At 40.8% G+C, this 17122-nt stretch overlaps 3 protein-coding genes across 8 annotated transcripts; all 3 read right to left on the minus strand.

Moving 5' to 3' along the window:
- Positions 1-899: 899 nt before the first annotated feature.
- On the minus strand, positions 900-3025 carry dynll2b (dynein, light chain, LC8-type 2b). Of its 2 annotated transcripts, none has more exons than XM_035177686.2 (3): positions 2928-3025; positions 1810-1954; positions 900-1709 (listed from the first exon to the last, which is right to left on the minus strand). In XM_035177686.2, exons 2-3 carry the CDS (start codon positions 1939-1941, stop codon positions 1572-1574), a joined length of 270 nt encoding a protein of 89 aa, XP_035033577.1. In that variant the 5' UTR covers positions 1942-1954; positions 2928-3025; the 3' UTR covers positions 900-1571. The 2 variants fall into 2 exon arrangements, with proteins under 2 accessions (XP_035033577.1, XP_035033578.1); XM_035177687.2 differs by having other exon boundaries at positions 2860-3002.
- Positions 3026-5650: 2625 nt separating this feature from the next.
- Positions 5651-9805, minus strand: LOC118122295 (serine/arginine-rich splicing factor 1). Of its 5 annotated transcripts, XR_004698443.1 has the most exons (6): positions 9366-9805; positions 7978-8231; positions 7713-7885; positions 7020-7278; positions 6584-6672; positions 5651-6239 (listed from the first exon to the last, which is right to left on the minus strand). XR_004698443.1 is itself a non-coding variant. In XM_035178941.1 (4 exons), the coding sequence occupies exons 1-4, from the start codon at positions 9551-9553 to the stop codon at positions 7096-7098; spliced, it is 798 nt and encodes a 265-aa protein (XP_035034832.1). In that variant the 5' UTR covers positions 9554-9805; the 3' UTR covers positions 5651-7095. The 5 variants fall into 5 exon arrangements, 1 of the variants encoding a protein (XP_035034832.1); XR_004698444.1 differs by lacking the exon at positions 6584-6672; XR_004698442.1 differs by having other exon boundaries at positions 5651-6672.
- Positions 9806-10493: 688 nt separating this feature from the next.
- pigs (phosphatidylinositol glycan anchor biosynthesis, class S) lies at positions 10494-15533 on the minus strand. The gene is made up of 12 exons (XM_035178665.2): positions 15457-15533; positions 14059-14198; positions 13830-13941; positions 13645-13734; positions 13448-13539; positions 12879-13119; positions 12624-12766; positions 12423-12537; positions 12167-12312; positions 11968-12068; positions 11671-11881; positions 10494-11072 (listed from the first exon to the last, which is right to left on the minus strand). The coding sequence occupies exons 1-12, from the start codon at positions 15473-15475 to the stop codon at positions 10794-10796; spliced, it is 1689 nt and encodes a 562-aa protein (XP_035034556.1). The 5' UTR covers positions 15476-15533; the 3' UTR covers positions 10494-10793.
- Positions 15534-17122: the final 1589 nt, after the last annotated feature.

Here is a 17122-nt window from a genome sequence, read left to right on the forward strand (position 1 = left end):
ATGCCATGTCGGTGTGCTCAGTACGGAGTAACGTAGATGTTACTCGGGACTGAAACTCCGTACTGTAACTCGGGACGTTACTCCTACATTGGCCGACTGTCCTGCTAAAACTTGAACAAACATGAGGACGGTGTAACTTACCGTTCAGAAACATCCTGTTGTAACGGACTGTAAATATGTGGCTGGTCTTCTATAGATGTATCCAAACATAATGGGACTTTCAGCTGTGTTTCAGCTGGGGCTCAAGAGGCAGGCGAAAAAAGCCTGTTCTGTCTGCAGCTCCAGAGAGAGGCAGAAGAGAGGACATGGAAATACACATTGCAGCAGTTTTTTTTACTTTAAACCACTGATATATCATCTCAAATTAAATCCCAGAAAGGTGTAAAATATGGGCCCTTTAAAGCGCATAAATTACCTTTCAAACGTTTGTCTTTTTTCAACAGATTCCACCTTTTTTTTTTTCTTAACAGAGATATGGGCATTGTAAGATAGCTGCTGTATTGGTCCATACTATATACTCAAGTTTAAGGTTAATAAATAACTTATGGATAGGTTGTTGAAGCTAGTCAAGGTGGACCCAATTATATACAGATAGGTAGGTTATATTTCATTCATACTATATTGTACCAAATTTCCATTTAATTTCTTACTGGCTATCAGGCAAGTGTAAGGATTAAGAGTAGACTATTTCAATATAGGCATAAAATATACTTATGTTAATATTACTTTCCTCTGCTTTACCTGGAATAATTAATATTACCTGTTAGCCATTACAAATATGTAACCAAAAAAAGCACTGGTTTGTTGCCTCAATGTACACACTATATTATTAAGGTCAGAATACAGGAGGAAATATATTATAGTACATGCAGCTGAAGAAAATTCAAGGAACACATAAGTAGTCGAACCAATTTACTGTCTCAAATGTTTTGTGCTCAACATGTTGAAAATATCACAACACCCAAGTGTACACTAAATTACAGTCCAGCGATACAAAGCAGCAACATTGCAAATACTCGGAGCAGAAGTGGAAACAGGAATGTTCAAACATGTACAAAAGCCTTCAATCTCTTAGCATACAGTCTTCTTTATTAAGTGTGAGCAACAGTAACTGCATTTTTTTTTCCTTCTTTAATTCAATCTGTGTTGACACTGAAAATTAAAAAGGCATAAACAAAAACTCTGTTGCTCATTTTAATGTCTTGAAAAATAAGTTATTATACAACATATTCATATGAAATAATGTACAAGGTCTGTGCATCAATGCACAGCAGAAATTATATCCAAAAATTATGATTCATGGTCAAGTCTGTCGGACGCGCAAATGCTGCCTGGATTCTGGCGTTCTTAGTTTAACATTTTTTAGGAACAGCACGCCACCAGTTCAGGCAGGACTAAAGCACCATCCAGCGACAGTGGTAACATAGTAGGTGGTAAACAATAACAGACTGCAGAAAGTAGGGAACCATGAGGTGGGCATGTCTGCAGAAAGTTGGTAGCAAATGTACAGCATGGCACAGAAGAATTAAAGGCTGAATTTAAAAGTAGTTTTCAGAGGGCACGTTGGGATTTCAGCCCGACTTGAAGAGTAGAATAGCCACTTGGCCCAGGTAGAAGTAGATGAAATGCTTCGTCTCGTGCGTCACATAGCTACCAAAGTTCCTCCCGACGATGCAATGCCAGGTGGGGTTGTACTTCTTGTCAAACTCCTGCAAGGGAGGTGATATTAAGCACAACACAGATAGGACGCCATTAAAACGGCTTTCAATAAATGGTTCATGTTGGTGATAATTGTGTGATCCGACATACCTTTTTGACATAAGCAGCAATATCCTTCTCAATGTTGTACTTTTCCATGGCCTGCATGGCACAGTCCACAGCATCCTGCTGCATTTCATCAGACATGTCTGCATTCTTTATCACTGCCTTCTTGTCAGACATGTTGGCTTCTTAACTGCACAAGAAAAAGCAAATTGTTGAAACTTTTCCTTACCCATATAGCTCTCACACAAATTCCAGTTCATACATCCAGTGACACTTGTCCTTGCATTCCCATGGCATTGAAGTTTCAAGTTTATTAATGTCATTCGAGCCATATCTAAAAAGAATACAGTTTAGGGAAAATTGTATTTCTCGGGACCAGTGTTCACAAACGATCAATCAAAAGACAATAGAAAAAAGAAGAAAGCAGCATTTCTACAAAGACAAGTGCAATTAAGTGCCTGAGTGAGAATGAGTCAAAACAATAAACATAATGCTAGGCCTATAAATACAGGTTAAAGACAATTTCTCCAGGAAAGTCACTTTATGAGGAGTCTACTTATTCGTATCTTGGCTTCATGATTTAAAAAAAAATTGAGAGCATAGTGAGAATGGCATCTTAAAACAGGATTAACAAAGTCATCTGGATAACTGAGGAAAAACTGTGATCCCTCTCAAGATGTAGTTGATGTGCATGTTAGCAGCTCACTAAGCAAGCAATAAAAGAAGTGTTGACGTGACAAACAATTCAATGTAATTCAGCCACATTAGATGCTCATTAGTTTCAATTGGTAAATGTGGTTACCTGCTTGCCTGAGAGTAGTGCAACGAGTTAATGCTTCAATATTTGAAATTCACTAGCTACCATCACTAAATCAAGCTCTGCGGTTTGCAAACAGTGCAAAGAAAGTGGGAGCAAACACACACACACACACACACACACACACACACACACACACACACACACACACACACACACACACACACACACACACACACACACACACACACACACACACACACACACACACACACACACACACACCTTCTCAGGACAAATACAAGAGGAGATCAGCAGAAGCCTCGATGTTCACTCACCTCCTGCACAGCTTCTATCACACCAACAAACAGTGACTCCTCTCTGTCACACATATATTGATTCTTACCGTCTCTGTGAGGTTATAGTGATCAGACGTGTGCGTCACAGGCAACTGCAGTTTGCACTTCCTTTATGGATGGAGCGCGTGCGCCCTCGCCCCGCCCTCCAAATCGCAGCCGCTAATCTGATTGGCCGGAGCCGAGCCTCCACCCTGCTCGTGGGCGTTTTTTACTCGCGGACAGTCCGCCCGCATCTTATTTCAACCCAGAATGCACTGTTTTCACACACACGCACCCCCCCCTCCTATGTGTGCGTGATCGATCCAGGTGATCAGGTCGATCGATCGTGTTGATCCACATGACTGAGAAGATGTGAGGAGCTGGATTACACCCGAACAGTGCAGTGTTAGAAGCGTTTACATTCTGAATCATTTGTTTTTAAACTGTTTATCCCACTGTGGGTAGAACACTTCTATATAAAGTCGGTGCAGCCCTGAAGGAACCCAAGATCAGACATATTTACAGCTCACAATATGTCACAATGTCATTTTTCTGGATTTTCAAGACTTTCAGACTCGAGCTGAAGCTCTGACACCTGTCCGGCAGGAGGATGACTTTAAAGAAAACCTGTGAATTGTTTTCTGTCGGGCTCCAGATGGGAAATTGTCACAAAACTGCTAAAAAATGTGTCTGTTTGAGCTCCACTGACCAAAATGATGTAGATACAGAGGCTGTTCTTCCACTCACTTACTAAAAGAGGAGAGTTTCTCTCTGCTCACCTCAAATCAGAGTTTAGATGCCAGTCTGCAAATCACGTGGTAGATGCAAACTGAGAATTAACACTACAATGAAGCAAGAGGGAACCTGGGTCTAGCAGAAAAACTTATAATTTAAAAAGAGACATATTTGTAGATTCTGTATTTTTCCAAGAGGGGGAGGCATGGATTTATTTCCAACAAGGTCATTTAACGTATTTGAGGAAAAACCAAATGAGACACTGAATACACTTCCTGCTCACACATCAACTTGATATGTAATATTGGTTAACCACATGGTTGCACTAATCACATTAACGATTCTATTTCCAGAAAGAGCCGTAATAATACTACTTTGACTGCATACTATGTTTTGAGTATATCAAATATGCTGCATACTTATGTTTACACTGGGGATCAGAGAGAAACAGCATTTCAATCCCGTCTATGTCCTTTACATATGGCAGAATTGACAATAAAGTTGTGTGTGACTAGAATAGGATTAAGTTTTGGAGCTGATTGGTCGTGGGGATGATACACAAACTGTATCAGGGTAGGAATTTCACCGCAGCCATGGCGTTCATTGCCTCTGGTTGTAATGTCCCATAAAGAAAAGAAAGGAAGGCACTTTCTCTTTTAAAGATAAATGACAATCGTTGGTTGGAGTATCAGTTTTTAATTCATTTTTGGTGACAAGAATTGAAACCCCGACACAACAGCAATGGCATCCTGCTTCCAATAGCATTTGTGTACCATCAGGTGTTAAAACACTAACAGCAGCAGCAGCCTGTAAAAATGTACAATAATGAATGACTGAAACTAACAAAGGCCCTACAGCATAATTATCAAAACATTCTAATGACAACCTTCAGACTAGTTGCATAAAATCATTTCCCCTTTTCGGTTTATCAGTAGTTTTGTGTCCTCACCTCAATCTTTTCAATGGGTTGTGTAATTTATGAATTTTTTTACTACTAAAACAAGAAAATCAAGATTATATGAAACTATCAAGGGAACTTTTATTGAAGCCTCTGGAGTAAAAGACTGACCTAAGAGAAAAAAAAACACACATTAGGTCACATTCCCTTGTTCCCTCCCTCCTCCACTGTTGATGGATTCCCACGCTCATGTGCGTGGATCCCTCCTGCCCCTCCTTCTGGATTTGCTCCACAATACAGAAACACTCATCTGGATGCCATCAGAGACAGTGTCTTTGAGGTCCAAGACAGGAGACAATCCTGTTTGAAGGCCAATTAGTTTGAATATCTCACTACTTTGTTCCTCGCTGCAGGCTGAAGACCAGAGGAGAATGTGCATTTAACTTTTCTATTCCATTCAACCTACGTTCTTTGGACTCGGCGGACATTAAAAGAACAAAAAAAACAGCTTGACTTATGTTTGAACGGCCTGTTTCAATAATTGTAATTTGTCGGCTTTTAATGTTTGCGTGCGAGATGCTAGATGTATTTTATTATATTATGAAGAAAATAAAATCATTAAGTTCAGTTTAATGCCAACTTATTCATTTCAATTGGGAAATCCCATGCCCATAGACCTTTAAAGGTAGAGGGGAAATCATCCGAGCAGAAAAACTGTCATTATGTTTCTGAAGCAATTATTATGGATACCCATCCAGATTCTGAAGAACGTTAAATTAAAAAATGATCCCGTACAATTATTTTGGAGGGCAATGGTCAATCAATATTTTGAAAAACAAGAACCAAATATATATATATCCTCCATTGATGTTGTTAGGCAACTATTATAGTCCTAGATCCATAATTTCGCCCATTAAAAAAATTACTTCAAGCTTGTTGAACGTATTAATGAGAACAGTGTGAATACCTTCAGTCTGCATCATGAGTTTTGTAAAGATATTTAATACTAAAATCCAAATACATTCTCCTAAATACTAACACAGATTATTGCAAAATGTAAAAACACAATTGCATGTCATACATACAGATTTTGTATGCTTTTGTGTAAAGCCCTTTGAGGCATCCAAAATACTGAACAAGAAAAACACTAACATTTACTTGAGTTATCGAAACTTTTATTAAAAGAGAATAAAGCTTTGAGATACTGAAGATCATACCTAAGAAAATAAACCAGAAATCATCCTCCTCTGGAAAGACTGACTTAAGAAAAAGATACAAACCACGTTAAGGTCACAATCCCTTGTTGCCTCCCTCTTCCCCCCCTCCACCGCTGTTAATGGTTGCCCACTATTTACCACTCCTTATGCGTCTTGATCCATCCTGCACTTCCCAGCCCTCTTCTTGGTTTTGATCCAAGCTTTGCTCTTATTAATTCACTTTTTAAAAATCCGAAAAATTATTCGCTCGTCATGTTGCCGTCAGTAATTGTGTCTTTGAGGTCCCAAAGGAAATTGGAAAAAATTATTTGGATAATTTGAAAGCCAATTTACTTCGAATAGCCGACTATGATTCCGGTTTGTGGGTTTATGTGGACAGGGCCAGGGGTCGGGATCCTCTCCCTGCAAAATGCTCCCATGCTCCCATGCTCCTGCTCCATGTATCCATCCCGAAGCCTAATCCTAATCCTGATCTGATCCTGAATCCTGATCCAGCTCCGGAATGGGGAGACAATGAGCCCAGTCCAAACCTTCAGAATACCAGCAGAACCAAAGAGAAGGAGGCAAGTTAGAATCACACCTTCACAAATTACTTAAAAATGTCAATGAATACATCTATGAGGGAGTTCACGTTGAGAAAAACAGGGGACACTTCCATGATCAATCCCAAAAACTAAGGTATACTTAAGATAGTAAAAGATGAGCAAATGCAAAGAACACAAGCTTTGGGTTTTGAAATACAAAGTGGTGAGCAGAATGTGCCAATACTCAAAACATTCAATAATGCGCTCTACTGTCAAGTGTATGTTAAAAAAAAGAAGCTGGACAGCCTTATAATGCAGATTTCATAGATGACAGGGCACAGCCATCATACCATTGGTGCCATATTTGACTCCTCCTCCTCCTGTTTATCCTAATATGAACTGTTTCCTCTGTTCCCATCCTATCCTGTTCCTCTGATCTCTACAGAGAGACACACAAGAAGGTCAAAGGACAATAGTAAATGTTTGAAGAAGTAAATTCTTAAAAGAAACTAAACATGAAGCATACAACGAGCACAATCAGCACAGGAGAAGTGGAAAGGAGGGGGAGAGATGGCTAGCAGAGACACAATTTGAGAGAATTTAAAAAAGGGAAGCATGGCAGAGTGAATAATGCCATGTACACAGACCAGGAGGGTTGTGTACGTGTGGTCAGCAAAAAAATTTAAAACTAAAATAAAAAACTGCGAAAAAGAAAGTTGGGAAAAGCGAACACACAACACAACAGCATGAAGGGGTCACAAACAAGATGATACGTGGTCAGTATACATGATCTGTAATTTGATGTGAAGATTTCCTCTCCAGCTCTGAGGTACACCATTACTTTGGTTACGGTCAGGTGAGTCTAGGTGCGAGAGCGAGAGCGGGAACGCCGGGGAGAGTAACGTGGAGATGCCCTGTTGCGACGAGGGGAGTAGCTGCGTGAGCCGCTCTTGCTCCGGCTTCGACTGCGGCTACGAGAGCGTGAACGCCCGTAGCTGGGACTGCGAGGACCGTCCTCCTTCACCCCAATGTAGGCCGTCTCTCCCTGAACACACACACACATTAGGGAACATTAATTTCCACGTGTAAGTTACAACATGAGAAGGAAACACCTGCAGCCACAAACAGGATCAATTTTTGTTTGCACATTTACCGTTTCTGGACGTCACAACTACTTATTCTAAAGTGTACAGTTCCTTTGGCCATAATATTCTGATAAAAATCAGCAAATCACATAAGACTTTGATTACTCCAAAAGACCATTGTTGTCACCATCACTCCACAAATGACACAGGCAGAATTATGATGCAAAGCGACATTATCTCACCATTCAAACTTAACATTGGCCTTTACTTACTGCCCAGTTGTTTTCACTCCACACTCCTGCTTTCTTCATTTGAGAAAATATTAAAACTTCCAGTTTGGCGTTCCATGGCCATTCCTTATCAAGATAGCTTAAGGCTGTAACACTTTACGTACCTCATGAGAACGAAACTTGGTGTTATCCAAATTACGGAGAGCGTAGACCATGTCTTCTTTCCGCACAAACTCCACTACGCCGGTGCCATCACGGTAAACATCAGCATAACATACGTCACCTGCCTCTCGCATGTGATCCTTCAGGTCCTGCCAGCTTCCACTGGGGGGAAGACCTGACACGAAGAAATGAGGTATAAATTCGTAAATTCACCTCTTACACTTTAGTTTCAAGAACAATCTACAATGAGAGGAACACAACACTCACCTGACACAATAACCCTGTGCTCAGAGCGTCGGGACGGGGGACCGTACCTTCCCCTCGGGGGTCCCATGCCTCCACTACCACCCCCACCACCACCACCACCACGACCGCCTTCTCCGCCGCCTCCTCCTCCTCCTCCGCCCCCACCACCGCCGCCCCCTCCGCCCCCTCCCCTTCCTCCCCTTGGAAACTCAACACGCAGGCGGTATCCATCGTAGTCATAACCATCACGCCCATGAACAGCATCCTCAGCATCCCTGTGGAAACAGACAGTTACAGATCAGCAAACTTGAATGAGCTAAATAAACACAGCCAAGATATCATTTAAGCCAACTGGCTGATGAAACCCGGAAGAAACAAAACGTATCTGATTCATATTATGCCGATTACAAGAAATTTCATTGCTGTTGAAAATGAAATAGTTAGAGTTTAATATGACACGAAAATTACAAAAAGATTGTATTGAAAGCTAAAATGGTGTCTCGGGCTTGGCACTGCAAAATATAGGTAATTTCAAGCTCGGAAGCCAGTGCAGCTGCCAGTTATCTCACAATCAAGGGTCTGTATCAGTGCAAATAAGCTTATTACATTTTCATCAATATGAACCCGTTTAAAAAGCCTTTTCCACAGTTTTAGAAAAGATTCATATGAGGATCAAACTTTTTCTTTGATATAATTTAATAGTTTAGGGTATGAGACACGGAGAAAGGGGGTTACTCATCCTATAATGGTTCTTGATGAACTGAGAAATTTGAGTGACTTTGCTGTTTAATATACAATAGTCTTTGTATGAGGGAAGGGTGTAAAACCATCCATCACTGAATCTTTGGCACCAGAATCAAGGCATGTTACAGAGTTGTTTATTTCCCATTGAAATGCAGGTAAGGGGGTGAAAAATAACAAATAAACAATATTGTAATGTACAGCAGTGCAACAATGTTATTAGGGATGCAATTAATCGATTATTCCGTCTGTTATTTAGCGGATTACTTATAGTGAAACTGTGAATATATCCCCATTTAAATTACTAAATATTTTATATAGCAATTATTATTTGGGTCCTATGAGAGATAGAATACAGTCAAACTTATTTAATTCTGTGTATACCAGGGAGAGTGGTTGATTTGAGGAGCTACAACATGTGTTTGTAAAGGATTAGTCAACCACCAGTGTAATTGATTCATTTACTTCCCGCCATTAAACAGACCATCCGGTTGAATAAACGTCTTTCTAAAAAAAGGAACACCATTAATTTAAATAGGATGCATTGGTAACCAGATGAACGGTTTCTATTTATGAGTGTGTGACTGCATCTTTAGTAAAAAAAAAGCTTTAGGGGGGGAACTACTGGGGAGATAGCGCCGAGACATGGCGGGGCACCGCAGGCTCACCTCGGGTCCTCGAACTGCACGAAGGCGAACGGTGGTCCTCCTCTCCGGTTCTTCAGATCGATATCACGGATCGCCCCATATTTGTAGAACAGGTCTTCGACGTCCTTTGAGCGGATGTCTGGCGGGAGATTCCCCACGTATATACGGCAGTCGTTGCTCCCCGCGGGTCCACGGATGACGCCGGACATGATCGCAACAAACTCGCTAATGTACGGAAGTTAGCAAGTCGGCTAACAGCACTTCTCCTCGCAAAAAGACGACAAAATGGCGCTTAGGTCGTAAAGAGACGAGTAGGAATGCACGTTAATTATTTAGTTACGGCTGCGTCCGACTGGAAGCTGTGGATCTTCCAGGGAAACGACAAAGCATTCAGATAACAAAGGCTCAAAGTTGCGAGTTGTGGTTCAGCGCCTTCCGCCTACTACACGTGTTCTTCTTTGTGCTGAATCGCGTGCAGCAACTGGCTTTAAAGATGCGCACAGCGCCACCAGCTGGCGAGCTAGGTTACATCCTCCAGCATAGGTGCACAGCAGGTTGATCATCCGAGGGGATTCTTGGAAACAGCAAAGTCAAACCTCGACATCCAGTTGGGTTCTGTTCCGGGGCTCTCGACTACATCACGCTATCTTTATCGGGAGATAAAAATGGAAAATCGAACACCCCTATTCTATTCTATACAACAGAGCAAACTTCATCGGTCTACAAAAATGAATGAAGAACGTGATTATCACATAAAGTGGTAAAAAAAAAACTATGTGATTTGGTCAAAAGCTCGAGATGTGCAATTAAATTGCATTTAAATAGAGATTCACTTTACAACACAGCCAAGATCTTTTTCTTATAGAAACTTAAATGTATACATAATGCATTAACAAGCATAGAAAGTGCTTTAGTTTGCCAAGTGATACAAACCAATCAAAAGACTAAAACAGTGAGATCCCATTAAAAGCTCAAATAATACCCAGTAAATTGACCTTGCATTTGTCAAAACTAGTTTTTCTAATGTAAAAACATAAGTTTACCACTCAGCTTGGACAAAAGTCCCTCCCATTTTTATTTGATATATAAAATCTAGTATTCTCATCTCAAAGTATTTCAAGAGACCGGTCAGGTATAAAACTAATAAAAAAGAGTTACACCTTGGTCTTTATTTGTTAATAACTTATAAAGTGGAATTCAAATATAAAACGTTTGCAAATTTACAACAATTCAAGCTTTCAACAGTACAGTGTCTGACAGCCACAGCATTCTTTCAATAAAATCTTATGATAAACACAATCCCTCACATCCCTCAATCCCTCACATGAAACAATAAATATCAAACATGACTGTAAACCAAACAGTTCAATGCTGCAAACAAGCCATTCTTCATGCTTCCTTTGTACCTAAATGTCAAGGCCACTCACAAAACAGTTAATTATGTGTTTCTCAGTCCTTCTTGGCTTGTCTTTCTCTGCATTTCTGTCGAGCATCAGACAATATTTTGAGCAGCGACAGCAGGATGGGCACACACATGGGCAGGAATAGTGGTATGTAGATAGCAAACTTCTGGTCATCAGGGAAGTAGAGGAGGTGGAGGAGCGACGGGTCGAAGAATGCCCTCTCTGATGCCAAGATGGCCTCTTTACTGTACTGCAGAGCAAAGCCCAGGTTCCCAGCCTCCAGCTCAGCCACAGCCAGCCGCACAGACGTGACAGCGCTGGACACCTAAAAGACAGATACAAAAATAAAAAACCAATGATACAACAGATGCAATAAAGAGAAGCAATTATTTATTCTTTTATTATCTATTTAAATACCAATTATAGCAGAGCAGTTAGTACACTAATCATGTCTCTGCCAGACTAGAGCCACTCACAGGATCGACATCCATTCCCTGAAGCAACTTTTTACAAACGTTTTCAGATTTCTGACTGAATGTTTGCTTCAGTCAGAGTTTCCGTACAGGTACACACATTATACAATCAGGTCTGTTTTAATTAATCTTAGCTTTTTCATGGGAGGAGCTGACGCATATTTCATGCTCAGTTTTGAGTTTATGCAACATTTCTGAGGCCCCAGACCTTTTTTTGATCAACGAACAAGGATGAGCTGTAAGCATTGATTCAGAGGAACCAGGCGCGTTAGTTTCTACTTTAGACTGAGATCCCCCAGAACAGAGCTGTACAACGCCTGATATGAACATCCACACTTGATTTTTAAATACTATACAATATTTCCAGAAAGACTATATTTGATGCTCATTTCACACTGAAACATGCACATATATTGCCAACCCAGAAATGTAACTGCGTGTGCATCTTACCTGTTCAGCAATGTTGTCATTGATCACGATGTTGCCTATCTGGTCCAGCAGCTGTGCCAGTGAGGTGATGGTGGTCGTTGCTGTTGCGATATTTTCCACACTCCGACTCCACATGAGGCGATCCAGTTCCCAATCGGCGAGTCCTGCGCTGCCACACGGGGCCACCAGGAAGCCTGGGGGAGGGGAGGACAACTGCACGCCAAGCAGCAGTCTGACGGGATGCAGGACAGCTAAGTTACCTTGTGTCTTCAGGAAAAGTATTAAAAGGACAACTGGGTCCTGGTGGTGTCCACTTACCGAAGCTGAGCAAGGAAGACTCCCATAACTTTAGCCATGTTGATGTGGATGTCAACAGGGAACGCAGCCTCCGGTTCATAGAAATCATTAACATTGTAAACCTGTAAAAACATTGATACAACCATTTTTGTTGAGTGAAACCCAAAACAACATATAATAGAGTGCAAAATCTAATTTCTCTATTACAAGATGATCTCACCATGATTCCACCCCACCGAGGAGAGTGAAAAGCATTAGACTTCACTTCTTGTTTCTTGCGGTCATGGATGTAAAGAGGTGAATGGTGGGCATCCGGGACGTACAGGAGAAAATTCAACACTGGGTTGGAAGATGCAGCATTAGAGCCTGGAAATCAAATGTAAAAAAAACTGTTATATATATAAAAACACCAGAAAAAAAACATCATCAAGTTTCTTCTTTGTTGCAAAACATTCAGTGTGACTTTTCTCTTTTACCAAGTCTGGCCTCCACGGGGTTGATGACGTGTGCAAGGCTGTCAGCGTTGATTATGTAGGAGCTGAGGCTACTGTCAAAGCGAGGGTTGACACCCAGCACGGCATAGTATAAGGCCTGTAAGGAGAATACACGCTTTAACGTACAGTGGCTGAGTATCTTAGCTGTAGCTTAACATTAACACACGTGCACACACACAGTACCTGAGAGTCGATGCTAAAGTTGGCGACAGGGGCCAGCTTTGTAAGCAAAGGTTGGATGTAGGTCTGCACGGCACCCTCTATGTCCCAGTTTAGCCGGTGGGACTTTGGGTCTGGGTTCAGCAGACTGAAAGTTATCTCATAACCTAAAGAGAAGAACAAGCAGATAACCTAAGTGTTCATAGATTTGAGGTGTATACTGAGTAGAACAGAAACTAAGTTGGCCCATTTTGTGGCCGTGGTGAAACAAATACCAACCTGGGCTGGATTTAAAGGCCCTCATACTGTCAGCGATGCTCTCCTTGCTGCCAGGGCTGAGACGGACTCGGTCGCTGAGGGCAGCAGTGATGTCGGTGTGGCTGAAAGACATCACCTGCAGCACCTGCTTAACTCGAGGCTCCATGTGAGTCAGCAGTTGATTTAGAGTCTTGCCCACTCTCATCTGAGCACCAATACGAAGCAAGGCCGTCCGTCTCTGACCGATATACACGTCAACATCCTGAGAAGAATGAAGGGACCGGTAGGTATTGTATTTTCTTCAACTTCTCTGAAATTACTCCTATTTCTATTTGAAAGCAGTGCACAAGGTACTATATTAAACTATATTTCAACATTAAGCACTAATGACAGCTTACATAATTTCTTTCTTTGGACATGCTGCTTGACCACACTTATACGAAGACTTTAATCAACCCCTTTATTAGCACATGCACATTAATGAAAAGCAAAAGCAACTAAAAAATATCTAGTGAAGGCATCACACCACCACTGGTAATAAATAACAGGACGTGTATGGAAAAAGGGCAGAAAATCTAGAGAATTTCTACCTGAGGCAGCAGTGATGAGGACTCTGGGATCACGTACACAACCAAAGAACCACACGGACTCTCGCTGAGTGTGTGCAGAGACAGATCTGCCTCTACACAGGGGAAGCAAGAGAGACGGAGAGAGGTTACTATCTGAGGTCTGACTGAAATAACAGAATGTTTACATGTGCTGATTCTCCAGGCAAACAGCATCTCACCTGCAGCTGTCGGCTGGTTCAGGGCATCCTCCTCCATGACTGTGGCTGTGCGGTACTTTGTTTCATATCTGTACCTCAAAGCTGTGTCCTCTGGAAACAAATACATTTGACACAAAAATGACACTGCACTCCTCATATTCTTATAACATCCTCATATAAGATCAGAGACAGTGTTACTAAATTACCATCTACTCTGTGTTCCTCCTCCTGTGTCTGCTTCAGTGGGACCTTCTTCTGTTGTTCTGGTGTTACAGTGCCACGTGCAAACACAACCTCCACATCAGCACTCAACTGGAGCTGCGAAGAAAGAAATTAAAATGGAGATATTTATAAAAAGGTACACATGTATTACACATGGAAGATAAAGTGACATAAGATGGGGGAGGGTTAATTATTGGATGCGCAAAAACAAACCTGCAGCTTAGCCAACTCATTTATCTGACTGACAGGCAACCATGCGCGGTACGTTTCAGTTGTCCGCCACCACAGAGGGACTCCCACGATGATGACCACCACTGCTATGGACAGAGCAGCCAGCTGGCCTCGTCGACGCTCTGAGAGATACAGACACACAGATCAGCCTAAAATTGTTTTTATGTGTAGTAAGGTCAGCAGGGCTGCAACTTCAAAGAGTTCAAAGCAACCTTCTGGCAAACCACTTGGTTTTTGTCCAGCTAACAGTCCGAAATAAAAACACATTTCAAATACCATCATATGCACGCCTAGTACTTTAAAAGTAACACCTGCACACCTTCGTATACATGCAGCTGTCCAATCAGCCAATCATATGGCAACAGCACAATGCATAACATGATGCAGAAACAGGTCAGGTGTCTGTTAAGGTTCACATCAAACATCCGATAGGTGAAAAAGCATGATCTCAATGACTTTGACATGATTGTTGGTGCCTGAAAACATCCAGTGAGCATCAGTTTGCAGAAGGAAATGCCTGCTTGATAAGAGAGATCAGAGGAGAAGGACCACACTGGTTTAGGCTGAAAGGAGGACGACCATAACTCGGGTAACTAAGAATCTTAGAAAGTATGACACTTCAAAACTTGAGGCAAATGTGCAACAACAGCAGAGGACGTTCGGTTATACTCCTGCCAACCAAGAACAGAAATCTGAGGCTGTGAGGCGGTAGGAACAGGCTCAGCAAAACTGGAGTGTTAAAGATTGGAAAAAAAACACAACTTCTTTTGATGCAATATCTCTTGCTGTATTATGACATTGTGGCAAACAAAACAGAATTGCACTATAATGTGAAATACCTGGTTTTGACACTAGATTAGCAAAGAAGATTGATTCCTCTCGTTTGACTCACAAACAATATGTTTACAGCAATCTGTGTATTCCATAAGACTGAGCTAGATACTGCATTTATAAAGATACATGGCAGATTTGCTGATGACTTTATTAACATTCAGGAAATCTCTGCAAGCCCTGGTTTAGCTCTAAAGCTACACAAACAAAAAGTGAAGGGGAAAGATGTGTTTCCCGGTGTTTAAGAGCTCAGATGTTGGAGACAACCGGGGAGTAACAAAGAAGGGAAGATAATAAATGACACAAACACCAGCCGGTCCTCTTGCAGTGTCCTCAGTGGACATAGGGAGGACGTCACTGCTGCTACTGAGGCTAGTTAGCATTTAGCTTCAGAGGTTCACAATTACATGGGGAAAGCAGCCGCATCAAGCCAACGTCACTACGACTGTTGTACGCGTTAAAGATGCTGTGGTTAGTTGCGTAATTGGTTTTAATTATTCCCCTTTTACAGAAACAGCTCGTACAGAATGCAGATGTGAATTTACTCACCTACTTCCGTGGTCGCCATTTCTGTCAGTGAACTGGGCGAGGTGTGTTTGGTTATGAGCTAAGGAGTCGGTCAGAAGTCACATGACCCACATAGAAACCGTTAATGTGACAGTAAAAACAAAAATATGTCGTCAACCAGGAAGATGTTTTATTTACTCACAAACAAAGGCATGATTTCTAAGCAAATATTCATAGAAATGCATTTTATAAATATTATCTTTCTGTAACCGTCGACCCACCCGGAGCCATTCCGCGCCTAACTGGTGAGAATATCGAGCGCACAAACACAACGTGGGGACATTTTGTCTACTAGCGCCCCGTGTGGTGGCTTTAGTCATAGCAACATAAAAACAGAGATGGGAAATTCAATTACTTTTAAACACAACAGCGTTATATAAAAACACAAGTAGTAGCAGTAGAATTAACAGTCCTGCTTTCAAAATATCATTTTTCTACAATATCATTCAAAGTACCTCAGTATTATTTGTAGAAACTTCTTCTAATGTACTGGTCAATGAATTATTGATTCAGAAATGTTATTAGTATTATTGATGTATTCATATATACATTATATATTATATATACATTCAGTGGAATTTTTTAGTTGGTCTGAGTAAAGCTAATTTTAACTGTTTCATATACAGTTTGGTACGTTATTATTTAACAAGGTATCGTTCTGTTTAAACTGAAGTGATTATATAGATAAATGTAGTGGTGTAAAAAGCATTATATTTCCCAGTGAAATTTGGTGGAGTTGGTGCACAAAGAAGCATGAAATGAAAATAAATATATAATATATATAATAATGTTCTATTACATGTAAAAGTTTAACATTTAAAATCATACAGTAGCAGAGGAATATTGTTCTTGCCTCAAAAATAAAAAAATATATGTTTTTCAGAACATTTATTCTTGTGACTGATGCATAATTTAAAGATTACTTTATTAACCTGTTAATACTGATGCATCAATGCATAAATAGCATTTCACTGTTGTAGCTGGTTGGGTTGGAGCCACTTTTAACTGTGGGTTGTGTCCAAAGGGATCACAAGATAAATCTGAGGGGTCTACGGGGGAGAGGAAAAAAATATTCCATAATGTGCAATAAAAATGTAGATTCACCTCGATAAGCATTTTCTGATATTGATTTTACCTTTGTATGAAACAGGTATTTCACTGAATCCTGTCTTCGCAGATATGTGTGTTCTCTGGAGAGCAGTTCATATTTGACATCTGAAACATGACAAGCGGCCGCAACCAGACAAAAAGGGTAAAGGGCCTCAAGTCAGAACAGTTGGACACCCATTAATCTTTAAAAATGCGTTTTAAAATTGCATTTTAAAGTTTTTCAAAGCGTATTTAATGTCATTCTTAAAAGGAAAAACTCTACCTGAAAATAACTGTACCACTGAAATGGAGAAGAGTAGAAGTAGCATTTAAAGGAAATACTCAAGTACTTCATATTCATACTGAAGCACAGTACCTGAGAAAGTTACTTTCCACCACTGACTGTAACTACAGCTGGGATTATGTCACTGAATAGAATATATCACAAAATTGTGTTCATAAGCATAAGAGCCACAACATCACACACAGGGATCTCTGCAGTTTTTTGTATTTTTAGTTTATTTGTCTCCACTATTTGACACACCAAGTGCTTCAAGAA

Source organism: Hippoglossus stenolepis, chromosome 15 (genome assembly GCF_022539355.2).
Source record: "Hippoglossus stenolepis isolate QCI-W04-F060 chromosome 15, HSTE1.2, whole genome shotgun sequence".
In the NCBI taxonomy this organism is placed as follows: domain Eukaryota; kingdom Metazoa; phylum Chordata; class Actinopteri; order Pleuronectiformes; family Pleuronectidae; genus Hippoglossus; species Hippoglossus stenolepis.